At 37.3% G+C, this 24,067-nt stretch overlaps 1 protein-coding gene across 3 annotated transcripts in view; it reads right to left on the reverse strand.

Moving 5' to 3' along the window:
- Positions 1 to 24,067, reverse strand: part of SACM1L (SAC1 like phosphatidylinositide phosphatase) — a 55,950-nt gene that overhangs the window by 6,186 nt on the left and 25,697 nt on the right. For all 3 annotated transcript variants that reach the window (XM_025375614.1, XM_025375612.1, XM_025375613.1), the window contains 12 exons: positions 19,737 to 19,838; positions 17,242 to 17,327; positions 16,374 to 16,460; positions 15,811 to 15,879; positions 8,365 to 8,444; positions 7,572 to 7,670; positions 4,349 to 4,487; positions 2,060 to 2,129; positions 1,872 to 1,944; positions 1,056 to 1,149; positions 846 to 938; positions 73 to 130 (listed from right to left, as the gene is read on the reverse strand). In XM_025375614.1, coding sequence (XP_025231399.1) covers positions 73 to 130; positions 846 to 938; positions 1,056 to 1,149; positions 1,872 to 1,944; positions 2,060 to 2,129; positions 4,349 to 4,487; positions 7,572 to 7,670; positions 8,365 to 8,444; positions 15,811 to 15,879; positions 16,374 to 16,460; positions 17,242 to 17,327; positions 19,737 to 19,838 — 1,050 coding nt within the window. The remainder of the gene's footprint in view (positions 1 to 72; positions 131 to 845; positions 939 to 1,055; positions 1,150 to 1,871; positions 1,945 to 2,059; positions 2,130 to 4,348; positions 4,488 to 7,571; positions 7,671 to 8,364; positions 8,445 to 15,810; positions 15,880 to 16,373; positions 16,461 to 17,241; positions 17,328 to 19,736; positions 19,839 to 24,067) is intronic.

The following is a 24,067-nucleotide window of genomic DNA, read 5'->3' on the forward strand; positions in this document are numbered from 1 at the left end:
TTAAGATGTTGTAAAAGAAAGGTCAACATTCTAACTAAGAAACAAATGGAAGAATGTGTGGAGCTGACTTACCAGCCATCAGCAAACAGATAATGCACATTGAAAAGGCAACAACCATGATAATAGGCAACTGGAAAAGACAACAGAAAGAGATAATCATTTAAGAATGCTAACCAATGGCTGCAAAATCAGTTGTGCATGCATTGCTTGGGAAAAGAAAAAACCTCATCTGTCAACTAATACACACAGTATCTTTTGTCAACAAAACATTATTATTTATGGGTTCAATCACAACTGCCCTAGACTTTAGATGGGGAAAGTGGTAAGATCGGAAGAAGCATGCTTTTGCTCCAAGCCAAAGAGTGCTAAATGGAAGGAGGATGCCCAGATGAGAACCTAGAACACTAGGTCTCCCTTCCATTCCAGGGCACTTGATCCACTGGAAAGAAAATCCAAAGAGGCTCTTGCAGAGTCTGGTGAACGGAGAAGTCAAAAAGGAGAGAAGCATCAAAAATAAACCTTGCCTTCCATGTAACAAGTTTGTCTCTGGCAATTCCCTCAATGTAAAAGAACTGAAGTTTTCCTGAAATGAGAAACCTTCCACTTTCCCTTTGCTTATGTGACATCACACGAAAAGCATGTGTGAGACACTCTGAGGAAAAGAAAACAAATGCTCCACAGTTACTGTACTCCTCAGCCTGACCTCTTTGGAAAACTTAAGTATTTATATTTCATGTAATGAAATATAAACAACATATAACGTTTTAAATTAAGAAGACTGAAACCATCTATACCTTCAGACACAATGCTTTTAAAAACTTGAAAAATACAAAATGGTTTCTTACAGCCAGGAATTTCCAATCCCTTGGAACACTTAAAGGACTATGAGATTCTAATTCATCCACTGAATAGTTTCCAAGAAATAAGTCTATGGAATCCTAGAACAGAAAGGAAGAAATTAGTAACTCACCAAACTCAGTGTGAGATAACATTAGTGATGAACGATGCAAAGAGACAACCGCCTAATGCCAGGAAAGCATCAAATACAAACTTACTTGTCTAAATCCATCGGAAAAGTTGTTCTTATAATATCGTATCATTGAGTTCCAGCCATCCATTATAAGTCCCAAATGAGTTCTCTTTCCAGTTCTGGTTAAAGAGGTTAAATTTTAAGTTACAGGTTTGTACCTGAATTCTCACACTGTTTTATGGTCAATAAGCATAAGGTATAGAAATGAGTGACAGATTTTAAAAACTATCGCTGAAGATATAGATACTTCACAAAAGAAATCACTTGTAGGTCCAAGAAATACCTATTTTCTTTCTAAAATATTACCAAAGGAGGCACAAAGAAACACACTAATTCCAGTTGCAAAGACAAGAAATATGAAGAGAAATACATAGCCCAGGTTAAGTGGTAGGACACAGCAAAGCAGAGACTAGAAATCTTATTCTGCTCCCAGGGAATCCACACAGCAGAAAAAGAGCCACCGCATGCATAATACATTCAAAATGTTCTAATTCCTCATTACTCAGTGTGATCTTTGAAAGCAGCATCAGCATCACCTGGGTGCTTTTTAGAGGCACATCTCAAGACTGGTGCTTCAGGTACACAGTAAGGTCTGAGAAGCACTGTGGAGCGGTGGCTCTCACCCCTCCCCAAGTATCAGAATCTCCCACGGTGGCTAAGAACACACCAGAACCTGGGCCTCATCTCCCAGAAATCCTGACTCCACAGGTCTCAAGTGAAGCCCAGACGCTGGAGATTTGCTGCTGTTGCTGCTGTTGTCTGAGAGCTGCCCAGGTGATTTTTAAAAGCTCCAGGACTGTGAACTACTGATGTGGAACGCTATTTTAAAAGCACGGCTTGCCTGGTAAAGTCAGTCTTCAAGGCACCAGTTCCCGCATATTGCTTGGCACAGGCATTTGCGTTGTCAGCCCAGGCTGTAGAAAAAAGTGAATACAGCTGATAACGATTAAGATGACAAAGTTCTAAATCCAGAATATTAATTTATTTCAAAATTTGAGCAACTTTGTCTATATTAAAGAAATGACCTACCATTTTTGTAAATCTTCTCAAATTCATCTTGTTCTTCAAGCTTTTGTCCCACATGCAAAACTCCTAGTCTCTGGAATAAAAACCACACCCAGATTTATGTGTAATAGATTTTAGCAGACATGATTTAGGAAGAAAAAGCAGTCCCCAAATTGCATCTCATGGTTCCTGGTTGCTGGATGCAGGCCAGAAGTGTCTGTTGTCTACAGGGAGCCCCAGCTTGCAGCAGCCGTCTCCTGCCCAGGGCAGACTGCAAAGCCTCTCCTGAGGGCACCTTTGCCTTGCAGCTCCCGCACTCCCTTGAGGGACAGCAGCAGGACTATATTCAGACAGTGTGTCAGGAGGGAGAGTGAAAGCAGCTGTAGGATTCCAGCCGCTACTTCCTCCCTCTCACCCCTAATCTTCCACTGCTTCTACCCCCTTGAGATCCCCTCATATGCATCATCCTTCAACTTCTTCACCCCTGAGTCACCCCAACCTTACCCTCTGTCCCAGGGACCTTTGAGAATCTGATGAATGCCACCTAATCTACCTCCCCAAAAATACACACACACACACAGACCTTCACAAAGAATATCCCGGGGTTGCTGGGCCCCCTGAATCCCTTCTGTGAACTCCGCTTTGGAGACCACGAACCACAGATGAGGGGTCCCCACCTTGTCTCAGACCATCACCTCTGAGAACCACCATCTTCATTGCTTACCTCAGATGACACCTCATCTCCACCTCAGAAGGAGTTATTCCCACCCTCAGACACAGCACAGGAGCCACCTTGGTGACCTTTAGCTGGGTAAGAACTCTGCCTTCACTGGCGGACGTGGAGAGGCACAAGTAGATAGCCCCTACACTAGCAGGCAAAGCTGCTGGCGAGGCTCCTGCCCCCACTCTCTGAAGGTTGGTTAAGTTTCATAATACTACATATAGCATGTAAAATTGTAAAATATGGATTGCAGAACCTAGTCAAGTAAGTTTTGGTTAATCAGCCATGGAACCAAACCATTCCTAATATTGTTTCTATTAAAAAATACACTCAGAAGACCTTCCAACAGACAAGGACATAGCACAATACAAACTACAGACTATTCCAACAGGGACAGCACTCCTCTAGCAGGTGCGACTTTAAGATTCACGAAGCATTCATTCTGAAGGGGGTATTTTACCTCCATAATTTCTTTCTCGGTATCATACAATTGTCGAAATAAAGTTGAATGCTTACTAATTCCCTGAACAGGAAACCATGTGGTATGCATTTTGTCTGCCCCTCACAACAAATGCCAATGTGATTTAGAAATTGGGGCTCTACGTCTTTTTCATTCCAAATATACACAGAAGAAAAAAACTATTTTTCTCATCAGCATAGTCTAGTGATAAAGCAAAGCTGTGTCAGAAACTTTTTACTTTGGAGTCAATATCCCTTGCTAGTAATAAGAGAAAGATAAATAGAAACAATCTTGAGGTGCTACTTTTGTACTAATGAAATAGAAAAAAAAGAGGCTAGACACAGTGGCTCAAGCCTATAATCCCAGCACTTTGGGAGCTGAGGCAGGTAGACGGCTTGAGCCCAGGGGTTTGAGACCAACTTAGGCAACATGGTGAAACTCTGTCTCTACAAAAAATACAAAAATTAGCCAGGCGTGGTGACACACGCCTGTAGCCCCAGCTTTGTGGGAGGCTGAGTAGGTATGATGGTTTGAGCCCAGGAGGCAGCGGTTGCAGCAAGCCGAGATTGCGCCACTGCACTCCAGCCTGGGCAACAGAGCCAGACCCCGTCTCAAGGAAAAACAAAAAAAATTAAAATTAAAATATCAAATGCTGGAAAGAGTTCAATGAAATGGATTTACTTATTCATTGCTGGTGTCAGTGTAAACTGGAATGACCCTCTTGGAAAATAATATATGTATTCTCTTTAACCCAGTAATTCTACTTCTAGGAATTACCATGAAGGAAATAATTCCAGTTAATAATAACATATACAGATGCATTCTCTACAGTGTTATTTATAAACTAAAAATGTAGCAATCTGAATGGCTTAGTAAATTACAGCACAACAATACAACCATCAGAAACTGTGATTACATAAATGCTAAGGGAAAATGGCAAAAGTGAAAACTGTGCATACATAGACTGACCATAGTTATGGAAAATGTGACATCCATGGGCAAGACACAAAAATAAAAAGAGCTGGGTTAGGGTGGGGGCAATGTGAATATTTTATGTTACTGGGTTTTGAAGATGATGTTTAATTTTCTGCTGTGTTGTTTTTCAATTAAAAAAAAAAAAAAGCATTCGCACCTGAAGTTGGGCCTGAAGTGAACGACGAGCTAACAAACTCTGGATCACATTGGTTCTATCTAGACAATCCATGCAATTGCTTCGGAACACGCCTTCCTGGTTTGCCACCACCTGGCCAGCAGAGTCCACTAGAAAATAACTAAAACATATTTGTATAAACACTCTCATACCAAAGAGGTCAGATTTACTAAGGACTTAACTCTTACAACATGGGTCTCATTTCAGTGACGTTATTGAAAACTGTAAATTAAAAGGTCAGATAGGAATGTGTAGTCAGGCATATGTGATTATCCTAGACCAAAAATAAGTCTAAATGGCTGAGGCAAAACAGTCCCCCATCCAAAATATGGCTGAAGATTAGAGATCATCTCACCCCAAAGACGTGAAAAGTAGAGTTAAGAGTATTAAAAAGGTGGTTGTGCAAATCGATCATGTTTCCCAAAGCCAGATGAGGGTTTCCTCTAACATTATTATTCCAACTATATCCCTGGATATCAGGGTTTTATGATTCATATACTATCTTTAGAATCCTCTGGGTTGCTTGTGAAAAAAGATTCCTGGCCTTGAGATCAACTGAATCAGAATCTCTGAGGCAAGGATTGAACATTTTGCATTAAAAATACTTTTAGCTGGGCGTGGTGGCGCATGCCTGTAATCCCAGCTACTTGGGAGGCTGAGGTGGAAGGATTACTTTAGCTTAGGAGTTCAAGACCAGCCTGGGCAACATAACGAGTCCCTGCCTCTAAAACAACAAAAACTTGGCCAGGCATGGTGGTGCATACCTGTATACAGTCAGAAGGCTAAAGTGGGAGAATCACTTGAGCCCAAGCATTAAAGGCTGCAGTGAACTATGATCACACCACTGCACTCCAGCCTGGGTGACAGAGCAATATTCTGTATCTAAATTAAAAAAAAAAAAAATTTTTTTTAATACTTTCAAAAATTCTTTTTTTTTTTTTGAGATGGAATCTCCCTCTGTTGCCCAGACTGGAGCACAGTGGCGTGATCTCAGCTCACTCCAACCTCTGCCTTCTAGGTTCAAGTGATTCTCCTGCCTCGGCCTCCTGAGTAGATGTGATTACAGGCACCCACCACCATGCCTGGCTAATTTTTGTATTTTTAGTACAGATGGGGTTTCATCACGTTGGCCAGGCTGGTCTTGAACTCCTGACCTCAGGTGATCCGTCTGCCTTGGGTTCCCAAAGCGCTGGGATTACAGGCGAGAGCCACAGCCCCCGGCCAAAAAAAAAAAAAAAATTCTTAAATGGGTGATACATGCAAACAGTACAAGATTTATAAAGTATAATTGGGTATTATTTGAAAAATCAGTTTCCCTTTCTCCCCTTAAACACCCAAATCTCTGTACTGCAACCAACCACAGTTACCAGTTCCCATGTTTTCTTTAACAAGCTCCTTGATAATTCTATGAATTCAAAAATCTGACAACACACAGTGTGCTGGTTAAGAATATGGATTCAGGAAGCAAACAATCTGTTTGCTAGCTTTAGCATCATATGCAACTTACTAACTGTAGAACTTTAAATAGTAAGCTTATTCATCCACAAAATGGAGGTAACAGCAGCACCACCATTAGGCTTCTCTAAGGTTTGAATGAGACAACACATAATGCACATAAAGTACTTAGCACAGTGTATGGAACACAGCATACAATGAATACTGGATAATATTAACTACTGAAATTATTTTCCAAAATCCAAGAGGAGGAAGAAAATGCAACAGATTCATCAAGGGCTAAATACAAATCATGACCTCAGGAACAACAGCCTGGAAGAATGTGTTAGGATGAAAAATCTACATATGGATCATGCAGAATTGGTAAGGTTCGTTTAGAGTTGGTGTACATACATATGTGTGCAAGGGTGTATATGTGTGTTTGTACCCCATTAATACTTATAAAATCCCAGATATGTTATAAATATTATTGCTTAAACTATACAGTAAGTTATCATCTCTACTTTACAAATGAAGAAACCGAAGTCTGAAGATAGTAACTAAGTGGCCCTGGGTCATATTACTACTAAGAGAAAAACTTAAATTCAAATCAAGGTGTGTTGGACTCCAAAGCCCAGATTCTTTCCACTACCCCAAAAACCCCTAGAAAAAAGTCTCAAGAGATCATCTGAGAGTCACCAGTGAAAGCTCTGCTCTCCCTGTGGACCACGGTGAACGGCAATGAACACAAACTCTGGAGTCAACCCTCCTTCTTTCTTACACTCCTGCATGGCAGCAGTTAATGGGTGAACCCAAGGAACCACCTCCTCCAACAACATGCCGGGCCCAGCCAATGTTTTCTCTAATGGCCCAACAACAGTAGGTCAATTTCCCTTCTGTGTTCATGACAAAACCTCACAGAAAAAAAGCAGATTTAAATAACTGTAGTTGATTACCTAATGTATATAAAAAGACATTTTTGAGAACTGAGCAAATATCTATCAAAGAGGTTTTACTATATTATTGTGTAACAAATTAAAAAGTGCATTTGGGTTGGCAGGTTTACAACTATCACACATAGGCAGAAGAAAATGATAGTATGGTTTACAGATTTCTACTTCTGGCTTTTAAATCAGTAAGGACTGACGCGCACCGAGTATGGTAAACCTGCACCAGTATGATAATATAGTACTGCAAAGACATTCAGACTTTTGATCCATCAATCCTACTCTGAAGAATTTTTTAAAGAAATAAAAAAATTTAACAGATGTAAAATATGTATAATGATTCATGGCACCACAATCTTTCATGATAGAAAGAGGAAAGGAAATAAACCAGGTGCTCAGGGTGAAGAAAAGCACTTCTTTAGAACTACGTTATGACAAAACAATACAGAAAAGCCATTAAACCCTATCATTACAGACACTGTACAGGTAACAACAAAATACTTGTGATAGAATGTCTAGTGGAAACAACAATATAAGATATTAGTAAACCAAGTTCAATTATATAAAAATTTGTAAATGTGTGGTAGATAATTTATAAATATATGAAGATACCTGGCCTTGGGTCATTTTTAAGAATTTAAAAATATTTTGAAGTCACCAAGTCTCATCTTTCCAGTAAAGAAATTAAAAATAATAAAACAGTATAGATAAGCAATGACAATCCAGTGAACTATATTTATAAGTCTGCTGGATGATGCATAATAAAATATGACTGATATATATACCTCTTCTCTCTGCCTCCTTAAGGAAATAATATAGCTTACCTTAATTCATCTTGCATTTCTGCTACCTGATCCAATAAAATACTTAGTCGATCCCATCTCATATTTTTACATTCCTTATGGAAGTCAAAGGCAATGTATCTGCCAAAAGAAAAGATATTCAGAAACCGACCAGAGATCATTCATTTTCCTTCTATTAATAATACCTTCATAAGCTGATTTTCCGCTTTATATCAGTGCATACATATTTCTTGGGAACACTAGAATCTCCTTCACTCTGGGTTTATCACTATACATATACTACATGCGCACACACACCCCTTCTCATGCTCACACCTATCAGAGGAAAATATATATATATATGATATGAGCAGATATATATATATATGTATACATGAAAATACAAAATACATGCATATGTCTATCCTCACATGTTCTTCTGGGGGCCCTCAGCAAGGAGTAGAGGAGAAACACAACAAATGCTTAGTGAAGTAAGCTCAAGTACAGCAATCAGGTGTGCCCTGCAAAGAGGCCTTATTAGTCCAAAGTCCTCAAGACAATTCTAGTGGCCAAGTATGACCTATGGAAACTCTCTGGGGCACAAAGCCTCAATGAGGGAATTTGAATCAGAGACTAAACTCAAAACTCGACTGAAAAGAAGTTATTCTGCAACATAATTTAATGCTACAGAAATTTCAAGCCAACAAAATATCATGCTCTGATCTATTGAAAAAAATGCAAGCTGAAATATGTCTAGTGAGCTCTATGTAATCATGCACATATGTAAGTGCACATCTCATGTGAAAAGACCTGCAACAGATTTCTAGTGAGGTACCTCATCATTCCACTTCCCAAAGAAGACACCATTGTTGCAAATGTCTGCTCAAGTGGCTTCTCTGAGCCCTTCTGGTTAATCTGTAAAAAATTTGAAACACCATAGTTTTCAGTTAATTTCAAAGGAGAGAGTGACATCAGAAAAAGGACAAAGTAGGAAGCTCTAAGCTCTCATTCTCCCACAGAAACATAAAAAAATCCCAGAAGCTGTCTGAGCCAACTTTGTAGGAGCTCTAAAAAAAGATCAAAGGTTTTATAGTAACCTACCCAAGCACCCAATAAAGAAAAAGTCACTTTCAAAATGGTGGGAAAGTTTTGTGGCATTTAACTTGTCCTTGACCCAGCCCCTCCCCAGAGCGGTGACAATCTTAGTCTTACATGGGAATAACCTGGTTCTTAGTTCTCCTCATCAAACTAGAGGAGGCAGACCAGACCTTATCTGCAAATAATTGTGGACCTCTGTTCTAACATGAAGGACTAACTGGTCTCTGTCCCACATATCTCTGAACACCAGCAGTAAAAGTGGTGACCACTGCTTGTAAAAGCTACAAGAGGAATATAAATCAATGGATGCCTGAGGCAAAATATCCTGTATGGAAACATATAATAGACCATTTAAAGACTGGAGAAGAAGCTGGGTGATATTCTTTGGGAAATTAGGACTTTCAAAAGCAGCCATGTACATGAAGGAGTTTTGAAGGCCACCCACACAACCAGGCAAGATGCATGCTCAGAAGAGTCCTGAGAAGACCTTAAACCTTCACCATAGACTGATCCCTAGGCTCACAGCAAGCCTGGCTAATCAGTAAAGGACTGTCCCAGCATACAACAAGTCTGCAAAGAATGGGGGACAGGGTTGTTCTCTCATTTTTGCTTTCCTTTTTTGTCTGTCTATTTCAGTTCTTGGAATTCAATGAAACTTGTCAAAACAGCTGAACATAAGCAAAAGGAACAGACCTCAGTGAACATACACAATAAGAAACAGTTTTGGCAAAAATAGTTCTGAAAAGTCTCAAGAAAAAAAAAAAGGATTAGTAGAGTCTTTAACAATCAAATAAAACAAAAAACTCCCAGCAAACCCTAGGGGAAAAGGAGACTCTGACTTCCAGAGTTATGATATCATAATAATCAAACATACAATTAAAAAAAAAAATCACAGGTACACAAATAAACAGAAAAAAATGGCTCACTCGATGGAACATAAGAAATTGACAGAAATTGTTCCTGTGGAAGCCAAGACAGGACTTGGCTTATTAGATAAAGACTAGACTTATTAGACTAGACTTACTAGACTAGACTTATTAGACAAATACTTTAAAGCAATTGTCTTAAAAACAAAGAGCTAAGGGGAAACACAGACAAAGAACTAAAAGAAATCAGGAAAACAATACACAAACAAAATGAGGATATCAACAAAGACAGAAAAATTATTATAAGAAGCCAAAAAATAATTCTGCAGCAAAAGAGCACAAAAAGTGAAATAAAATATTTAGCACTACGGGAATTCCAGGAAGAGAGAGAGAAAGGAGGAGAGAGATTTGAAGAAAAAAAAAAATAGCCAAAACCTTCCCAAATGTGATGAAACATATGAATCTACAAACCAAAGCTCTGAACTCTTAAGGAGACCCACACCAAAAACATTATAATCACATAGTTGAAAGACAAAAACAGAATCCTGAAAAGCAGCAAGAGAGAGGAGACTCATCACACACAAGAGATTCTCAACGGGATTATCCGCCAATTTCTCATCAGAAATCTTGGAGGCTGGAAGACAGTGGGATCATGTATTTTAAATGCTGGAAGAAGAAAAACTGTCAACCAAGAATTCTGTATCTGGTAAAACGTCCGTTAAAAATGAAGGAAAAATTAAGACATTCATAGATAAACAAAACCTGAGGTAGTTTATTATCATTAAACCCAATCTATAAGAAATGCTAAAGGGAGTCCTTCAGGTTGAAATGAAAGTACGCTACACAGTAACTTGCAGCCATAGAGAGATATAAAAATTTCCAACAGGCTGGACGTAGAAGCTCACGCCTATAATCCCAGCACTTTGGGAGGCTGAGGCGGGCAGATCACTTGAGGTCAGGAGTTTGAGACCAGCCTGGCCAACATGGTGAAACCTCGTCTCTACCAAAAATAAAAAAAATTAGCTGGGTGTGGTGGCACACACCTGTAATCCAGCTACTCGGGAGGCTGAGGCAGGAGAATCGCTTGAACCCCTGAGGCAGAGGTTGCAGTGAGCCAAGATTGTGCCACTGTACTCCAGCCTGGGTGACAGAATGAGACTCCATCTCAAAAAAAAAAAAAAAAAAAAAAATCCAAAAAGGTAAAGACAAGGGCAAATATAAAAGCCAGTATTATTGAAATCCTGGTCTGTAACTTCACTTCTTATTTCTACAGGATTTAAAAGTCAAATGCAGTCCAGAATGGTGGCTCACATCTGTAATCCTAGCGCTCTGGTAGGCTGAGGCAAGAGGATGGCTTGAGGTCAGGAGTTCAAGACCAGCCTGGGCAATATAGTGAGACCCCCATCTCTATAAAAACACAAAAAAATTAGCCAAGCATGGTGGCATGCGCCTGTAGTCCTAGCTGCTGAGGAAGCTGAAGTATGAGGATTCCTTCAGCCCAGGAGTTCAAGATTACACAGAGCTACGATCGTGCCACTGCATGCAAGCCTAGGCAACAGAGCAAGACCTGTTCTCTAAAAAATAAATACATACATACACAAATAAGAGCCAATTGCATAAAAATAATTATGTTACTGAAACACAATATATAAAGATGCAATTTGAAATGTTAACATAAAAAGGAAGCAAGAAGGCTTTACAGGAGTACAGCTTTTGTATGCTTCTGGTATCAATTCAAATTAGATACTTATAACATTAGGATATTATATGTAATCCTCATGGTAACCACAAAGAAAACAGCTATAGAATATACACAAATGAAAATGAGAAAGTAATCAAAATATATCACTACCAAAAAAAATCAACTAAGCACAGTAAGAGACAGTAATGGAGGAAATGAGGAACGAAAAGCTAAAAGACACACAGAAAACAAATAACAAAAGAGCAGAAGTAAATCCTTATCAGTAATTACTTTAAATGTAAATGGATTAACTCTCCAATAAAAATAAGTAGACCGGCAAAATGGAAAAAAAATATGATCTAACTACATGCTGTCTCTGAGAGATTCATTTTAGACCTACCTAAAGACACATACAGGTTGAAAGAGAAAGGATGAAAAAACATATTTTGTGCAAATAGTAATCAAAAAAGAGCTGGAATAACTACACTAGTATCAGACAAGATACACTCTAAGTGAAATATTGTTACAAAAGACAAAAAAAGAACATTGTTTACTGATTAAATGGTCAATTTTCCAAGAAGATACAATTATAAACACATATGCAACAAACCATGACAGCCTGAAGATGTAACTAAGCACACTGACAGAACTGAAGGGAGACACAGAAAATTACATAACAATAGTAGGGGCTGGGTGCGGTGGCTCACGCCTGTAATCCCAGCACTCTGGGAGGCCGAGGCGGGCAGATCAGGAGGTCAGGAGATTGAGACCATCCTGGCTAAATAGTGAAGCCCTGTGTCTACTGAAAATACAAAAAATTAGCTGGGCGTGGTGGCGGGTGCCTATAGTCCCAGTTACTCAGGAGGCTGAGGCAGGAGAATGGCGTGAATCCGGGAGGTGGAACTTGCCGTGAGCCGAGATCGCGCCACTGTACTCTAGCCTGGGCAACAGAGACTGTCTCCAAAAAAAAAAAAAGGAAACTTCAATACCCTACTTTCAACAATAGAACAATTAAACAGAGACGAATAAGCAAATACAGAATAGAGAAATTAAACACTATCATAAGCCAATCAGACCCAACAGACACATACATATTACTCTACCCAATAACAGCAGAATACACATTTTTTACAAGTACACATGAAATATTCTCTAAGACAAACTATACTCTAGGCCACAAAACAAGTTTTAACACATTTTTAAAAATTCAAATCACATTAAGTATATATTCTGATCACAACAGAAAGCTAAAAATCAAGAATAGAAGGAAAACTAGAAATTTCACAAACGTGAAAAACCAACAACATACTGAACCACTGGTTCAAAGACAAAATCCCAGGAAGAGAAATTAGAAAATACCTGAGACAAATGAAAACAAAAATACAATATACCAAATGTATGAAATAAAGCAAAAACAGTGCTGAGGAAAATTTCTCGCTGTAAATGCATACATTAAAAAAGAAAACCTCAAAGCAATAACCTAATTTTACACTTTAAGGAACAAGAAAAAGAAGATCAAACTAAACCCAAAGCTACCAGAGGAAATAATAAGAATTAGAGATAAATAAAATAGAAAATATAAAAACAATAAAGTCAATAAAACTAAAAGTTGAACTTTGAAAAGATCAATAAAATTCACAAACTCTTAGCTAGAATGACCAAAACGAAACAAAAGACTCAAATTACTAAAATCAGGAGTGACAATGGACATTACTACCAATTTCTGAGAAATAAAAAGGATTTAAGAGAATACTATGAACAACTGTGTGCCAACAAGTAGGATAACCCAGATTGGCAAATTCCTAGACACATAATCTGCCAAAACTGAATCATGAAAAAAACAGAAAATCTAAAGAGACCAATACATAGTAAGGAGATCGAATCAGTAATGAAAACAAACAGAAAAAAAAGTCTCCTAACAAAGAAAAACCTGGACTAGATGGCTTTACTAGTGAACTCACCAGTGAATTCTATCAAAATTTAAAGAATTAACACCAGTCTTCCTCAAACTCTACCAAAAAGATGAAGAAGAGAGAACACTTTCTAACTTATTCTGTAAAGATAAGATTATCCTGATATCAAAACTAGACAAAGATATTACAAGAAAAGAAAACTACAGGCCAATATCCTTTATGAATATTAATGTAAAAATCCCCAACCAAACACTAGCACACCAAATTCTGCAGCACATTGAAAAAGTATATACCATGACCAAAGGGATTTATTCCCACAATGTAAGGCTGGTTCAAGATACGAAAATCAATCAGTATAATACACCACATTCACAGAATGAAGGAAAAAAAACAAGCATCTCGATTGATACAGAAAAGTATCTGACAAAATTCAACAACTCCTTCTTGATAAAAACATTCAACTGGATAACTTAGAAAAAGAAGAAAAGTTCCTCAACATAAAGGCCATTATGTGAAAAACCCACAGCTAATATCATATTTAATGATGAAAGACCAAAAGCTTTTCTCCTAAGAAAAGGAATAAGGCAAGGATACTTGCTTTCACAATTTCTGTTCAACATAGTATTAGTAGTTCTAGCGACAGCAATTAGGCAAGAAAAAAAAATAAAAGGCATCCAAATTGGAAAGGAAGCATAAAATTATCTCTGTTCACAGTTGACATGATTTTACATACAGAAAATCCTAAAAATTCTGCAAAATAGCTATTGGAGATTATAAATTCAACAAAGTTGCAGCATACAAAAATCAAGACACAATAATCAGTTGCATTTCTCTATACTAACAATGAAATATCCAAAAAGGAAACTACAAAAACAATTTCATTTACAATAGCAAAACAAACAAACAAACAAGCACCATTCAGGCATAAATACTCAAAAATAAATTTAAACAAGGACGTGAAATGCATGTACACTGAAAACTGCAAAATATTGCTGAAAGAAATTTTTTAAAATATAAATAAATGAAAAGACATCTGCATTGCTGGACTGACAAACAATATTACTAAGACAACAGTACTATTCAAAGTGATCAATCTGTCAATTCAATGCAATTGCTACTAAAATCTCAATGCCATTGTTTGCAGAAACAGAAAAACCAAGCCTAAAATTCATAAGCAATCTCAAGGGATCTCAAGTAGCCAAAATTGTCTTGAAAAAGGAGAAGGAAGTTGGAATTATCACATTTCCTGATTTTAAAACTTATTACACAAAGCTGTAGCAACCAAAATAGTGTTATCCTGTCCTAAGGACAGACACAGAGACCAATGGACTAGAACAGAGTGTCAAGATAAGACCTTACATATGTGTTCAACTGATGTTTTATTAGGGTGACAGACTATTTAAAGGAAAAGAACAGTCTTTTATAAATGGTGCTGGGAAAACTAGATATCCATATGCAAAAGAATGAAGTTGGACCCTTACCCCTACACTATATACAAAAAATTAACTCATGTGCAGTGATAAGAAGTAATACACAGACACACATACACAAAAAAACATTAACTCAAAACAGACCAAAGGCCTGTAAGATCTAAAACCATAAAGACTCTTAAGAAGAAAATATAGGGGTAACTTTATGTTATTGGATTTGGTGACAATTTCTTGAATTTGACACCAAGAGCAGAGGCAACAAAAGAAAAACTAGATAAGCTGGACTTAACAATTTGTATCCCAAGGACATTGTCAAGACAGTAAAAAATCAACCTAAAGAGTGGGAGAAAATATTTGTAAAGCACCTGTCTGCTAAGAGATAAATATCCAGACTTCATTAAGAATGACTACAACTGAAACAAAAACGACCTGATTAAAAAAGAGCCAAAGGATTTACGTAGGCATTTCTCCAAAGAAGATACACAAATGGCCAATCAGCACATGAAAAGATGCTCAAAATCACACAAATCATTAGAGAAACGTAAATCAACTCAATACCACGAGACACCACTCCACACCCATCAGGATGGCTATAATTAAAAACTCATACACACACACACACACACACACACAAAAACAAAACAAAACAGAAAACAACAATTGTCAGCAAGGATATGAAGAAACTGGAACTCTGGTGTATTGCTGGTGGGAATACAAAATGGTGCAGCCGCTATGGCAAACAGTATGGTGGTTCCTCAAAGAGTCAAACATAGAATCACCATATGATCCAGCAATTCTACTTCTAGGTAAAAGCCTAAAAGAACTGAAAACGGGGACTCAATCAAACAGATCCTTGCACACCACCAATGTTTATACACACACATACACACACACACACACACAAAATGGAATATTCTTCGGTCTTAAAAAAAGAATGAAATTCTATACATGCTACAAGATGGATGAACCTTAAAAACAGTAAAAAAGACAAATATTGTATTATTCCACTTACATGGGGGTACTCAGAATAGACAAATTCAGAGAGAGAGAAAGTAAAATAGAATTACCAGGGGCTGTGGGGAGGGAGGTAATAGGAAGTTAATTATTTAATGGATAGAGTTTCTGTCTGGTATGATGAAATGTTGTGGAAATGAACAGTGATGATGGTTGCACATTATGAACTACTTAATGCCACTGAACTGTACACTTAAAAATGGTTAAAATAGTAAATTTTCTGTCAAGAAAAAGTTAAGGTTTCCCCTGCCCCCACCCCAAGAAACATAAGAAACATACCAGATTGATTATAACTTGTTTTCCATAAATAATTACTTGGGAATCAAAATGCCTTTGGAAACCATCCATCTAGAGGGAAAAGAGTTACATATTTTACTGGAGTACATTATGTAATTTATAAATATAATTTAAATATTTATAATATTTTAAAAGGACCTCCTTAAATGTCTTATTTCTATATTCAAAAGAATGATGTCAGGATGTGAACTATGTCTTCTAGATATTCTAAATGTCATCTAGTAATCATAAGCTTTTACTCTGAGCTGCAACACTGCCACTTTAATTCTGAGTACAACCTCAGAGGAATATATTAAGTACTCTGAAAAGCATAAATTTACAAATCTTACTGAGATCTCTTAAATCCTTACTTGCCACGCCATTCAGTCATAGTTTGTTTTTCTATATTTCTAACATGCCACCTACACAACTTTTGGTTTAGGGGTTTACTATGTGCTAGAACCAAGAAGAGCCTCAAAGATGTTGAATGCTGATTTACATTCTTTACATGCAAATTATAATGCTATTAACCTTCTAGTTTTAGCCAACAAAAAAGGCATACACACGTGATTTGCTGCTTTGCTGATCTGTGGCAGTGGTTTGTACTTGAGGTTTGGTCTTTGAGACCAGAAAACAGGTATTGATCCTCGAGTCTAAAAGAAAAGAGAGAAATGTGAAAAGAAACACAAACATATTTGTTTTTCTCACCTTACTTATTGTCAGCGGTATATAAATTAATGAACATGCAGGGAAAAAAGTAATACAACCTACCAACTATTTTAAAAATCCACGTGTATCTCTCCTAAAGTTCATATTTTATGAAAAAACATTTAGAACTTTTTCTCCTTCTAGTTTTATATACACGGCATTTGTGTAGTAGATAGTTCTTTATTTCCCCGAAATTCTACATTTATCTATGAGTAAAAATTAACAGGTTACATCTGTTATATAATTTGGCATTATGAAAAAATTAGAAAATTGCTTTATTCATTTTCAAATGGATATGTTTACCAACATATGAATATATTTGGACACTAACGCTCTGGAGCAGCAAGTGGTCCACAACTCCATAAGGCAAGAGAAGAGACATCTCACAGTGGCAGGTAAAGTCAATCATAAGCCATCAGCTTGTCCTATCATCACTGCCCTGAATACATGTAAATGGTTCAACAGACAGATGGCTCCATTTCCATAACTCTCCTTGCACCTCCTAGCCTACCCTCTCCTCCAGGGATTTAATTTAAGGGCAGGAAATGTCAGTAGGTTAGTGCCAGATTAATGGACTTTCCTTTTTTGGGTGAACTTTTTCTGTAGATAAAAATATTACATAAGAACAGAGGGGAAGGCAAAAGAGGGAAATTTCAACACGACAGAAAATTATAATCCAAGCAGAAAAGGCCAACTCACTGACTGCCTAACAGACTAACAACTTGCCTGTACAAATGAAGCTTTGCTCCCATTGTAGTGCACAATTTGTTCTGTTTCTACAAAGTTAGCTGCATGGCCTTCAGAATCAATTCCTAAGTAGAAAAAAAATTAAGAATTAACTATACTGATTACGTAAAGAAACACTTCAGAAACCCACTAATTTAGGTTAACTTGGAGAGAACTAAGTCAGTTCAAATTAGTGGAAAAGTCATTATGAAAATACAATTCAAACAAACTCATTATACATGATCAGAAAACTAACAGAAGCTCGCTTACTTTAAACAGGCTTAAAGAGGAGTATAAAAACCTATTAATAAACAGATGAAGTTGGTTGCTCTTAAATACACTGATTGTTCCTACATGCAAAATTCCTCTAAAATAGTGTTTCTCAAACTTCAGACATCTTTTAAAGAAAAAAAAAAAAAATTCTCAAGGATCCCTGAGAAAATGTCCATAGATCCTAATTTGAAAAATACTAGTTTGAAAGGTAACACTATCAATTTAGGTAATTATACTTAGTAACAACACAATACTCAACGTAAATACAGGCCATTTTATTTTTATTTATTTATTTTTTGAGATGGAGTTTCACTCTTGTTGCCCAGGCTGGAGTGCAATGGCACGAACTCGGCTCACCACAACCTCTGCCTCCCGGGTTCAAGAAATTCTCCTGCCTCAGCCTCTCAAGTAGCTGGGATTACAGGCATGCGCCAGCATGCCCCACTAATTTTTGTATTTTTAGTAGAGATGGGGTTTCTACATGTTGGTCAGGCTGGTCTCGAACTCCCAACCTCAGGTGATCCGCCCACCTCGCCCTCCCAAAGTGCTGAAATTACAGGCGTGAGCCACCACACCTGGTGAATATAGGCCATTTTAAAATATTTTGTTATAACAATGCAAATAGTCTCCAGCAGATGCTTATACTGATTTTAATTATGAAAATGAAAACACAAAAACTGTATGTGATCCTCTGTAATTCCATAAATATGCTCACAAAACCTAGTTCAAAAAGCAAAGTGGATTCTTGATGCTGTTTAGTTCTTTCAAATATTTGAAGCATTCCTTTAAAAATGTATTTACATAATCTATTTTTACAAGGAAAAGCTTGCTAAGCAAATGCAACTTTCAAGCTAGTCCCTGACCCAAATTACCAAATTATCGGAAAGAAATCAATGGATTTTTAACCGTGCCAAGTATTTCCTAACATCCTTTCTATCTCACATATTTCTCACATATAACATTTGGAGGTATATGCAAAGTATCACTGTTTTTGTTACCATATCACCAGAAGCGGCCAAAATTATACAGCCAAATCAGCAATGACATGACTCCTCAATACTTTATGAGATTACTTGTCAGAGGCACAGGCTATCCTTGTTTCCTTTCGTAATTCCCACTAAGGAACAACATCCAGTTATTTTTAAAAGTGAGAGTCAGAGTGAGAGACAGTATGTGTGTTTCTGTGTATGAAAGAAGGATCTTTATGAAAAGATTTGCAAGACATATTAAGAAAAAAAGGAACCAAGGTACAGAAAAATATGCATAGAATATTATCACTGTCTAAAAAAAGGAGGAAGAGAAGGGCACATACCTGTATTAGCATAAAAATTATCCGGAAGGATAAACAAGAAACTAACATCTGATTAGCTGGTAAGGGGGTAAGAACCGAGCAGATGAGGTCAGAAATGGGAGATATTTTTCATCGCATTAAAAAAATACTTTTTGATATTTGAAATATGTAAATGCACTACCTGTTCAAAAAATTTAATCAAAAACTATGTTTCCATCCAAGAAAATCTAGTTACAAGAGAGTTGCTATCTCTAATTTGGTTTGTGATCTTGGCCAGGTCACACACTCAATGTTATTCTTCCTCTGCTACGAGAGATATTAAGCAAATAATCTCTACAACTTTCTGGCCCCAAGCTACAATTTATTTAATGGCTTACAGCCATAAAATATGATGATATATTCTGGTTAAAAAAAAATAGAAAGATTGGAGAAACTCCTTTTCATAATGACAGTAAGCTTTAATACAGATTTTTAAAGTTTAGTTCAGCGAAATAAGCATGTTGCTAGTACAAAGTCTGGAAAATAAATGCTCAAAATGTAAATGTTCACAAAGTTGAAGGCATAAAGCAAATGACTAGCTTCATGCATGCAAAAAAACCTAAAAGCAATACAAGAAAATACTTCCCAAGTTAGGTTACTGAAAACTACACTGAGTTCAGCTGTGCTTTCAGACATCCAGCAAACAACATGATCAGTTCCTCTTCAAGCAGTAAGCAGCAGCCTACAAGTATAACACTAACATTTGCAATGTAATAACAGTAGCTGAAGCATGGAAGACCTACCTAATTATTACAATGAAGTAGGAGATAAATACTTAGCAAGGCTATCAAATGATAATGAAAACAAATAAAATATAAAAGGTTACATTCGTGTCACCGTAAGACAAAATATTAATTACAGATATGATCCATGCTGACAAAAGTAATCTCACCTCTTACATAATAGCGCACACCAGCTCTGAAACAGCTCCTCCTCGAGATGAGAATCCAATCAAAGTATTTTCCATTAATAGAACATGAATGCATGGTAATAACTTAACTACATTAAGAAAAATACAACATATAATAGAAATCATAAGCATTGTTTCTAGATTGTTTGAATGCATCTACCCTAATAATGGTCTTTAAGAGAAAAAATGACAGAGTATACAAATCTTCCTGAATATTCACAAGCCCTCAGTACTACAATCAACTGTGAAGCTCTGTCAAGTTAATAACCCTGTGACATGAACGCAATATATTTAAGAAGTTCACTATGGTGTTTTTATTTAAATGATATGCTTCCCTTTTCCTGATATCCTCAATCACTTTCTAAAGAATTAAGTATAAACCACATCACTGAAAAATCTACTCTGAATGGAAAACATAAATTTAAAATAGATTAACTTTCAAATAAGAAACAAAAAAGTGAGGGAGGGAAGGCTAGGCTTCTGCAGTTAAGGAAAAAAAAAAAAAAAAATGAAATGGATGACACATAATTGTAAATTAGCCAAAACAGCTGGTAAGCATATGAAGATTCACAGATTAAAGTGAATTAAACAAAAGTTACCTAGAAATGGAAATTCTGACTCTACCTTATCCTCAAAATAGAAAAGGTGAATCTCAATATGAAAGACTGTATCCACCCTTTCTTTGTATAAAGTTATTTCCCTTAACTACTAATAAGAGTATATGCTATAGGACACTTCCTACATCATTCAGTAATATAAACAATCATATACCTAGAAATTCTAAAGGCTGATCTCTCCACTTCATTCCCAGAGTAAAGGGTTGCAAAAGCTTTTGGAATTGGCATACCTCTTACATTAAATGTTTTTATTATGAAATATAATAAACAGTAAAATATAATGTATGCAACTATTTACCATAGTTAAATACCCATTTAGTATGGGGAGTTGATATTAAATGGGTAAGAATTTCTTACTGGAGTGATGGAAACAGGATGCTGGTTGCACAACACTGTGAATGAAATTAATGCCACTCACTGAATTACACATCTAAAAATGATCAAAAAGGCAAATTGTTTATTAAATATATTTGATCATAATTTTAAAAATTACACATACACACACCCCTTTTTACCCACTAGCATCTCTGAAGCACCTTTCTGTGTGGCTCCCTTACTGCTCTCTAAGAAGTAACTACCATCCACTCAGCTCATCATTCCCTTGTCTTTCTAGTTTTGCCACTAAACAACTTCCTGTTTAGTCTGCACAGCTTTTGGCTTTTTTTTTTTTTTTTTTAAACGTAACAGGAATTAACCTGTATGTATTCTTTCAGTTCTCCTTATTTGCTCATTATAGTCAGGAGGTTCATTTGCTGCTGCTATGGCTGTATAATATTCTACTACATGACTAGATTACAGTTACTTATCCATTCTACTGTCCATGGACATGCCAGGTGTTTCCAGTTTTACTATTATAAACAGTGTTGCAATAAACATCTCTGTACAGAACAAGCAGAAGTGGCTCTAAGGAGCAGTACTGCTGGGTTACAGAGTATATTCCTCATCTGATCTTATTAGGAAATTCCATATTGTTTCAAGAATTACTTTGGCTTCTCACCTTTACCAACATTTGATATTGTCTGCTTTTTTAAAAAAAAAATTATTTATGCATTTATTTACTTGAGAGAGAGGCTCTTGCTGTGCTACCCAGGCTGGAGTGCAGTGGCACCATCAAGGCTCACTGCAGCCTCAAACTCCTGGGCCCAAACCATCCTCCCACCTTGGCCTCCCAGGTAGCTGGGACTACAGGCACGTGCCACCATGTCTGGCTAATTTATTGTCTGCTTTTTAATGTCTGCCACACTGTGGCTAGCGGAGCAGGGGGGTATGACAGAAAGGTTTTATTGTTTCAATGGCCTTACTTTTTCTCCTTCCACATTTGTTGAGGTTTGGTTATGGTATTTTCTACATGTAATACTTTTTCTTAATATAATTTGATGCATCCATTATAAAGCATAACAGCGTAACAAAATATTTGTGAACCTACCATCCAACTTCAAAACAGTACCAAAACCGTGAATCTATTTATCTGCTCCTTCCCTATTCTATCCAATTGTGTTCTCACCTAGAAGTAACTATTCTCAGGTTTATGGAGACCATTCTCCTATCTTTTTAGTTTCATCACATGCAACCACGACTTAGAAACACACAGCTTGCTTTTTTGTAAAAATGAAACTACACTATTTATAAACTTCAAGCCCTTGTGATGTTCATGGTATTGCTCTAACATGGTACTGTGAACATTCTGGAAAGACCTCCTGGTATGAATGTATTGGGTAGGCACTGGAGAAGTGCCGGCAAATTCACAAAAGAACACCAAATGATTTTCAAAATAGTACCTAATGACATCAGCAATGAGTTGAGTTGCTAACGACTCATCTCTATTACCTGATATCATTAGACTTGATAAGGGCTCCTCTTGAGCTCCCAATTCACTTTCCTTTGAAGCCCATAGCACTAGAGAAGACTCCAAGGTAGTATCTGCTCCCTTACTCACCCAAATTATCTATTTTGAGCCAGGGCACAAAGACGAGCAGGGCAGATAAGCCTGCTCTTAAAATCTAGCAGAGAATATGACTGACTGCTTTATGAATCATGTTCCTCTGATTGTAAGACAAAAACATATACACTTTAGAGAATTCAGAAAGCATGAAAGGAACAAGAGTAAAATAAAAACTGAATCCCATCAGCATTAACTTTTAAAATGTGAGTATATTTACTTCCAGCCTTTCATCAGTGAGTTACTCTTGGGAACATCCACGCCTTCTCTCCAGGATGGCCATTTCACATACTCCCCTCAACTTGCAACATCTCTCCCTCATCCCACTCACAGCCCATTATGTCACTTTATATGGCGCTGTAAAAATAAAAGCCCTCCACAGGCCCCGATCACGTTTACACACCCACCAGCATCCACACCCAATCTGCTTCCCTTCTACAGTGGGAGGTGAGCAGTCCACACCAGGCCCTCTACCTGTGCGCTGACCCCACCCACCTCACACATTCTTGGACATCACTCTAGCATGCACCTTCACCAATTTTCCCCTTCTCAAAAATCTTTTGAGTAGAGGTCTTCCTCTGTCACCCAGGCTAGAGTACAGTGGTATGATCATAGATCACTGCAGCTTCAAAATGGGGTCAAGCGATCCTCCTGAATCAACCTCCTGAGCGGGTGGGACTACAGGCACATGCCACCATGCCTAATTTTAAAAACTTTTTTGTAGAGACAGGGTCTCACTATGTTCTCCAGGCTGGTCTTGAATTACTGGCCTCAAAGGATCCTCCTGCTTCAGCCTCCCAAGGCACTGAGATTACAGACATGAGCCACTATGCCTGGCCCCACAACATTTAAAGTAAAAGCTACAGTTCTTCCCATGGCTTATAAGGCCCTGAGTCATTTGGGCTGAGCTAATTCTCTGAACACAGCTCCCACCTCCCTCTGTCCACTCTCTATTCCAGTCATGTTCCTCTCTTGGGGTCATTTTACTTATTAATGTCTCTGTATGTGTGTGAAACATATGAGTTTACTTCTAGTCAACAAACCACACTAAAGAAAAGCTCATTTAAAGCTTTCAATTTAAAGGTAAATGGGTAAGCTGTTTCTAAAATTGCCTATAAAAAAAGGTTCTATAATCTCACTTAATATTGTTTGTCCATTCACAATCTCATTTTGAAAAAACAAAAGACACCACAGTTGGCCCAAATCATTTAAGGCATTAAATAAGAATAAACACTTTTTTTTTTTTTTTTTTTTTTTTTTTTTGCGAGACAGAGTCTTGCTCTGTTGCCCAGGCTGGAGTGCAGTGGTGAGATCTCGGCTCACTGCAATCTCTGCCTCCTGGGTTCAAGTGATACTCCTGCCTCAGCCTCCCAAGTAGCTGGGATTACAGGCATGAGCCACCGCGTCCAGCCGAATAAACACATTTATCCTTATTTCGTCCTTAGGAGAACATGGAAAGCTCGGGGTAGGGGTTTGGGGAAGCAAAAATAAATGAGGTTTTATCCCAAAATTTTCTAATTTTTATTCCCCTGTAACTGTGGAACATGTTTCCTCCATAACTTTTTGGGTTTTAAGTATAACAAGCGTAAGTTTAGTGAAATTATATTAACATAGTGAATAAATAAATAACAGACTTGTACTGATAAGCTTCTTACATGTGCTTGATAGAAAGATGTCATCACCATTTTCTGCAGGGCACAATCCTGATTATAGTCATGTATCACTTAATAGGGGTACATTCTGAGAAATGCATCGTC

Source organism: Theropithecus gelada, chromosome 2 (genome assembly GCF_003255815.1).
Source record: "Theropithecus gelada isolate Dixy chromosome 2, Tgel_1.0, whole genome shotgun sequence".
Taxonomy (NCBI): domain Eukaryota; kingdom Metazoa; phylum Chordata; class Mammalia; order Primates; family Cercopithecidae; genus Theropithecus; species Theropithecus gelada.